The sequence below is a fragment of the Schistocerca gregaria genome, chromosome 4, assembly GCF_023897955.1.
Source record: "Schistocerca gregaria isolate iqSchGreg1 chromosome 4, iqSchGreg1.2, whole genome shotgun sequence".
In the NCBI taxonomy this organism is placed as follows: domain Eukaryota; kingdom Metazoa; phylum Arthropoda; class Insecta; order Orthoptera; family Acrididae; genus Schistocerca; species Schistocerca gregaria.
This window is the reverse complement of record NC_064923.1, coordinates 430439042-430447159: the sequence shown is the minus strand read 5'-3', so window position 1 is coordinate 430447159 and position 8118 is coordinate 430439042. Positions and strand designations below refer to the sequence as shown.

At 38.2% G+C, this 8118-nt stretch overlaps 1 protein-coding gene across 2 annotated transcripts in view; it reads right to left on the bottom strand.

The window, feature by feature from the left end:
• The window catches only part of LOC126267081 (DNA polymerase epsilon catalytic subunit 1), a 266885-nt gene that overhangs the window by 157953 nt on the left and 100814 nt on the right, over positions 1 to 8118 (bottom strand). For both annotated transcript variants that reach the window (XM_049971945.1, XM_049971944.1), the window contains one exon: positions 6720 to 6934. In XM_049971945.1, coding sequence (XP_049827902.1) covers positions 6720 to 6934 — 215 coding nt within the window. The remainder of the gene's footprint in view (positions 1 to 6719; positions 6935 to 8118) is intronic.

Genomic DNA, 8118 nt, shown 5'->3' with positions numbered 1-8118 from the left:
ATAAATGAAACTCAGTGACTACACCACTTACAGCCCAGGAAAGAAATAATAGAACATGCACAGTAATTGAAGTTCAGGCACAAAATAGTAATGTGTTTTCTGTCGTCAAATTTTATGTGTGACCTTGAGAAATAACAATTATAATTGCTCATTTTAAATGCCAAAATTCAGCAGCGTAGTCTATTGGACAAGTGTCATGAGATTCTTGTCAGCCGACGAAACTCTTCATTTGTTCAACTGAATGGGCAGGCACTACAACTGTTTGTCTCCAGCTCCACAAATGCACAAAGGAAAGATACCACTTCAAGCTTTGTAGCACTGTGTTTAGGGAAAAAAAGGAAATGTAAATAAAAGGCACATCTGGAGTGGATTACTTTTCCTAATTTGTCAAATCTGAAGCAAAACTGGGCCTGCTATGGAAAATTAACCGAATCTTGGAGTAAAAAATTAATACCTAGCATACACATGGCTACAATAAAAATGTCGTCCTCTACATGAATTCCAATAATCTTGTTATTGACAGTGAATAATTTAAACATTACTTGAATGGTGGACGAGCAACATTATGCCAAGCAAATGTGTGAGGAAGTGGTTGCATTAGTGAGAATGCACTGCCTCGTGTCAAGTGAATGGCTTACCAACCTCAACAAAGAAGATGAGGGTGCAGCTGGTGCAAAGCATGACACTTGTTAGCCTAATACTTTATGGTGGACATCTCTCTAGCAGATCCATAAACTCAGCATTGATAATCAAGCCAGAAATGTACAAAATTTCTGTAAAAGTGAGATACTTGTTCAATCTGCTCTCCAATCTCACCTATAAACTCTGCCTTGAGGGATATCTTTTCTTCTTCAAAGCCAACATACTTTTCACTGACCTGCTATCTAACACAAAGTGGAAATAGTCAAGACTGTACAATGATAAAATTTGCTTAAGTACCATTCTCAAAGCCATCCTGGGACATTACATTTCCATGTAGTATAGACCTCCTGCAGACCTGAGGGGGGGGGGGGGGGGGGGGAACCCTTATTAGCTGATGAGCATGAATTCATGTTAAATAGTTCACGACATTTCTGGTAAAACCACAAATCAGTTTTTTTTCTCGCACAAGGAATAAATTAAACAGTGGGAATACAACTCGGTACCAGTGTCAATACCCATGATACCAAGGTTCAATTGCAACAGTTGTCAGCTACCTTGCCTGCAGAGAGGATACAACATCTTTTTAAGACATCTTTCCCAACTGAATTGGTCTCTAGGTCAGAATAGATGTAACACTGCACTGATATGTGGTCTTATACTGCCAAATTCTTTGTAAATTTGACTTCATTATGTAATCACTGAAATAACATCACATACACTCTTGACTCTTTGAAGTTTCATTTTCTTTCCTCGTCCCCTTTTGGGTGCTTCGCTTTTTTTTGTCAGAAAGTTTATTTCAATGCCAGTTATATCAAATTTACACAGTTGATGCCATGTCTAAGAAATCATGATCTCTTCTGTTGGTTTGTTTATTTGTATCAAATTTAACAACATTTATTTCTGCATTTATGTGTTTTATGGAACATTCTAATTCCTGATTTATGTTGAAAGTCTTTTGCCAAGAAGAAATTTCATATTTGACTTTTTGTAGAGAACAAATTTCATATGTGACTGTAGGCTTTCCCGGCTTAAACTGTTGATGAGGGTGTCTTGGGTCTCCAGCTGGATGGTAGCATTGACATATCACAACTTTTCGGGAAGTGTCATACTACCCATCATCTGGCAAAGTGTCGAGATTCGCAGAGAGCAGGATATTTACATGCGCGGTCAGCCCCCCTACACTAGGCCTCGGGAGGCTGTGGCGGACCGGCAGCGTGTGCATGGTGCTGAGGATAACAGTCATCCCTGGTGGCCGTGTTCGGTTCTCGATGTAAGCCTTCTGTCTGTGTCCGCTGTGGAGGACATTGATGGGCGTGCTCCTGACGGACTGCCACTATTGCAGAGTTACATGCTGCGCTGAGTTGGTATCCCTCATCTCTGTTAACCAGGTTGTCATGAAGCCTTATTTCTCGGGATTCTTTGATAATACTTTCCCAGAAGCAAGATACTCAGCACAGCACCTTCATGATGTTCTTCATTTATGCTGTGTTCTGCTATGGCTGATTTTTCTGTGTGACCTAGTCGCGCACATCTATGTTCCTCGCAGTGTTTAGATATACAGTGCTGTATTTGTCCAATGTATTGTTTACCACATTCACATGGTATGCTGTATATTCCTGGTTTGTTAAGTTTCAGTGGGACTGGCAGAACCTACGAGCTCCCTCATTTTCGGTTTTGATACTGTATCTGCCCAGAAGTCGTGCAATTTTGGGTGAGAGTGGACCCATGTACAGAAGGAATGCCAGTCATCTGTCATCTTCTTCTTCTGAGACTGTCACTGCTTCCTTCTTCCTTTTAAGCACCCTGTTGATCTGCGTTTCACTGTAGCCATTTTGGTGGAAGACTTCCCTCAGGTGTTGCAGCTCCTATGTTAGGCTGTCTTTGTCACAGAAGGCGCGCGCCCTATGTACCAGAGGTGGTCAGTATTGTTTGTCTTCGTGCCAGAATTGTGTGACCACATCTTTTAATGACTTCTGCAAGTGTTCTGAATGCAAGAATTTTTTTTATAAAGACACCTTGACAAGTTTACATTGCTCCTCTCATCTCCACTCTCTCCCCAAGTCGAATGCAAAAGCACTATATTGAGGATATGAACTAAACAAGATAGTCTCTTGTATCACATTTCGCACAGTGTTGAATAAATTGAATGACTGTAATATCTTGTTCAGTTCCAATTTAATACTTTTTCCAGTCCAATAATCTCAGCAACAAACTTTCTGGTTCAATATACCTGGTCCTTATGAGTTCCCTTTCCACTATTAATTTAATGTGCAGTCATTCCCATGTAGTTTATTTTATGATACAAACTGCTCCATACAGTCACTGATGGTGACCCTCCTACATCTCTGAAAGTATTCCTCATCTACCTACAAGCAGCTTCATACCAAAGATTGGTGGTTTTCTGTAACTTTCTTGAAGCGGTAGTTTGGTGAGGTTCTTTTGCACTCTTAGTGCCATCTCCCAACATCAATATGAAACTGAAAAAATCCAGCTCCACAAGCAACTTTGAAATGTAAAATGTCTTTTCAGACACCTGAACTTTTTGTTCCTCTTAGTATTAAAGAGAGAAAAAATTAATTATTTTGCCCAGTCTCATACTTATGTTTTAACAAATTTGAAGGCACATTTAACTGTCTGATGCAAGAATACACTTTCTATACAAGCAGCCATTATATCTTTACTGTTTTCCTTGCCATGAACAACATAGCCAAAATTCAGACAAATCGACAAATTCAATTTGGTAACTCAAATTAAACATTATATGAAATTATGCCTGCAGTATTAATTCTATTATATTAAAAACAAAGATTCCAAGACTTACCAAGCGGGAAAGCGCCGTTAGATAGGCACATAAATAAAACACACAAACACACACACACACACACACACACACACACACAGAATTTCTAGCTTTCGCAACCGGCGGTTGCTTCTTCAGGAAAGAGGGAAGGAGAGGGAAAGACAAAAGGATAAGGGTTTTAAGGGAAAGGGTAAGGAGTCATTCCAATCCCGGGAGCAGAAAGACTTCCCTTAGGGGGAAAAAAGGACAGGTGTACACTCGCACACACACACATATCCATCCGCACATACACAGACACAAGCAGACATTTGTATAGGCAAAGAGTTCGGGCAGAGATGTCTCGACTGAAGAAGCAACCGCCGGTTGCGAAAGCTAGAAATTCTGTGTGTGTGTTTGTGTGTTTTATTTATTGTGCCTATCTAACGGCACTTTCCCGCTTGGTAAGTCTTGGAATCTTTGTTTTTAATATATTTTTCCCATGTGGAAGATTCTTTCTATTTTATTTACATCAGTATTAATTTTATTAACACACTATCAGAAACATTTACTCGATGCCCTCTTTATGTGGTCACTCTATAACAACAAAGCATTAACCAGGCAAGTAGAATCTTCACAAATTGCACGTTGCAGGTTGTCAGCATCCAGAACATGCTTCAGAGATTGCATGAAAGAAGAAGCTGCAGTAACACAGAGCCAGTAGGGGAAGGTAAAGCAGTCGAAGACAGAAGATGAGGACAGAAACAGCCTTCCACTAAACCTGAGCCTTACAGACATTCCAAGAATGCCCTCACATTCCAGGATTTCAGCTACTTGTACAGCAGCCAGAAGGGTGCCCACTGATGTAATTATAGCACTGAGTGCAAGTGACACAAAGATGCAAAATTTTTTGTCATAATATAGACCGTACTCTTTTATATTGACAACAAAGTAATTATTATTGGGGACATACACAAACATACCTTAGAGGTACCTGCATCCTCATGAGATTTTATTCACAAAAGAACTATTAAGTGCCAATACAGACCACTAAATATAGGGACCAATGACAATAGCAGCCTGGTCCCTCCAATCCCACAAACCAACCAACCACTAAATATAGGCATTATTGTCACTGGTACTGAGAAACAGCTGAAACTGGAAAAAACTAAACAAGAGCCCAGGACCTGATGGAGTCCTTACACAATTATATACAGAATTTATAGGTGAGATAGGTCCTCTATAAACCATACTACACCTTAGACCCTTAAAAAACTGGTTAGAATAAAGTGCAGGTCACACTGGTCTACAAAACTGGTAGTAGAAGTGATCCACAAAACTACCCACCAATATCTCTGGCATACATTTGTTATAAAATTTTAGAACATACAAGAACACAAACAAAATGAACTCTTACACGCTTAACGGCATGTATTGCAAAAACATTGGTCACACAAAACTCAAAGCCGACTAAGCAAACTGTATTATCAATTTGGTGGAAATCTGTTAAATTTTTGTTTGACAGGAAAAAATCAAAAATATCCTTAAAGGCAGACCAAGGTACTACGACGGTGCAGAATTTCTTGATTTCCAAAAAGCACTCTAATCGTGCCACACCAACACTCTTGGACAGAGATTTTTCTACATATATAGAAGTATCTTCAAGAATGCTCCAGGAAAGTATGATGGGTCTCTTGCTCTTCATGTTGTGCATTAATGGCCTAGAAGACAATTTTATTGGTAACTTCAAGTACTATCTTACAAAAAAAACTTCTAAATATCCAGTCACATTATTATATTTCAATATGGTGCGAAGACTGGTAACTTGCTTTAACTATACAGAAAGGTAAAATTTCAAATCTCACAAAACAAATACAAGTATTATACTATGAGTACAATATCAATACGTCACCATTGGAATCAGTAGACTCAAACAAATGCCTGCTTCCACAGCTTACAAGATTTAGAATTAGTGAAACTGAAGTCTTTACTGAACCCTCTCAGCATTTACTCTGTGTCAACAAAATAATGTATCCTGTAAATGGTGAGAAAAGAACTGCAACGTAAGACTAGGTGGATATTAATTCTCACTGAATTTGTCACATTGTACAAGTCTCACATATTCCTCTCTCCAATTGATTTCATTTGTTTTCAAAATGGTGGGCCTAACACAGAAATCACCAAATATTTGTGTACATACTGGAATTTACAGTGATTCTACTTTTATAAATATGAAGCACTGTGGAGGGATGTCAAACTGATGTTATTATTGGTGTTCACCAAATTTCAATATGCAGCACCAAGTGAGTTTACAGTACCACCAAAATGTATTGGTAGTTTCTCTTAACACACTGTAAGTATATTACACTTTCCAGCAGCCATGAGCATGCGTAGTTCACAACATACTTGCTTTGTGAGAGGTGGGAGAATGTACAGAGCATCACACAAATAACCAAAGCAAAATAAAGAATTCCCAATCCCTTGATGGAATACATGTGATAGATAGTTGTAAATGAATAAGTCTGATGATTCAATTTTTAAACTTAGTCACTGCTATATTTGATTTTCAGTTCAATTTTTCTAACTGGCATTATGACATAATTTACATCGCAGCACACCTTTCTAGGCCTAAAACAGGTTGTAGATTGGCAGTGCATTCAAAGTGCTTTTTACCAGCATATCTCTGTTTTGAAAATACAGTTATTTAGCAATTGGCAAATGAAAGTAATGAAGGAACCAGCAAGAGAGTGAGGAAACAGGTAATAATGTGATTTTACATACACTATTATGACTTACCTTTTCTATTATTCCAGCTTATTACTATACTGTAGAACAGTGTATTGTTATAAAGAGAACTCTTTTACATTTATATAGCCTTTCAGTCTTTACAGATTTCCCTCACATCTTTCTCTGCCTTCCTTTCCTCTCAACAAATCTACAAACAATATAGATAGTTTATGACAAGTCCAATGAGCCTCATATTGTAATTAGCTCTCACATTATCCATAATTGAGTTACACATGGACATTTTGCTGTTTATTAAACCCTGGAGAATTATATTTTTGTTTCTCCTTTCAAGTTACACAAAATTACATTCTACACACTTCCCTAGCATATCAGATCATAAAGAATTCACTACATGGCATCAACGAAAGTACTGATTTAATAGAGAAAGATGCATGTACCTCCATCCGTAACTGTCCTACAGTAAATTCAGCCACACACGCAGGTTTTTAGTAACACATGGCATTAATATATTCACAAATGAACAAATAATGTACAATTCAAGCACTGTAATTACCTTTCAGTAACAGGAGCGCCTTCTGGCTTTCTTGAAATTATAAACCTGCAAGCCAATCCCGCATCCTTCACCATTTGGTCACCAAGAAATTCAGCCAGACGTTTAGCTGTTGAGATGGATGTTGATTTTTGTGCTCCATAGTCCTCTAGCTTTCGAGACATAGATCTATTTTCTGAGATGAGCTCAAATAGCTCAGAGTCAGGCATGTTGCAAGCCTGAAAAATAATAGCATCACTAAGAGGAGAAAAAAACTGTTACAGTGTGATAAAAAATAGAGGTGTTTGTATGTTGGAGTTGCATTGCTTTTTGTTCATTCGTTCAGCTAGCACAAGGTAACAACACAGATATTCCAACAACAAATGCAGATGCAAACGTAAAAGGTACAGGTCATATGATACCTGTCTTACTGTGTCATGCACTGCTTGATAAACGTGTTGTCCTAGATGCATTTCATGGAAAACGTTCAGAACAATTCAGAAATAATGAGATTAATCACCAATTTCTGTGAATGCAGATTGTTACCAACAAGAATGGAACTGATAAACTGGCCATTTTGATAGGTGCTAAACAGGTTGAGATGAAGGATGTACTTCTGTGTACACCTTCAAAAAATCTGAGGACAGTATGTGCCCAATCATAGATTTCATATGGTGGTGTTCAGAAAGAGAGGCAGAACTTTAAATTTTGTGCATGTTACGTTCGAAGAGTGCAACAGTTGAATATCCCAGTAAAAGCCAGGCATCTAGTGTACTGTATAAGGTTTCAGTCATTTGCTGGCATACATAGAATCATATAGATTCATAGAAGTGTAGAGAATTAATCGCACAAAAATTTCCGAAAGGAGTTTTCTGTGATGTAGAAAAAGAATGGGGTTTATTCAAAGACACTTTAGCCGAAGCAGCACAAAAAGTATGTGGTAGAACATCTGGAAAGGAAAAACTAAGACAAGTTAGTGGGATGATACCACAATCCATGCAGTTAGAAGAAAAATGGAGCATGGAGAAAGTGGTGGAAAACTAAAAATGACGAGGACCATAAAAGATATATAGAGGAAAAGAAGAAGTGCAAAGGAATAGTGGAAACAGCAAAGAAAAAGGCATGTGAAGAGCAATAAGAAAATGTTCTATAAAATCATGAGAAATAAAAGGAAGGCTTCTGAAGTACAATTAAAGATGGAAACAGAGGACAGTACTGTGATTGAAGATCCAGGGAATGTGAAAGATCTCTGGAGAGAACATCTTAAGAAACTGTTAAATGCTGAGGAGCAGGTACACGAGGAAACAACAAATAATGGGGAAATTGAGAGAAGTTGGGAAGCAGAATCAGGACAAATTACATAAGAAATGGAAATAGGTGTGAAGAAGATGAATGGGGGGGAAAGCCCCAAGACCTGATGAAG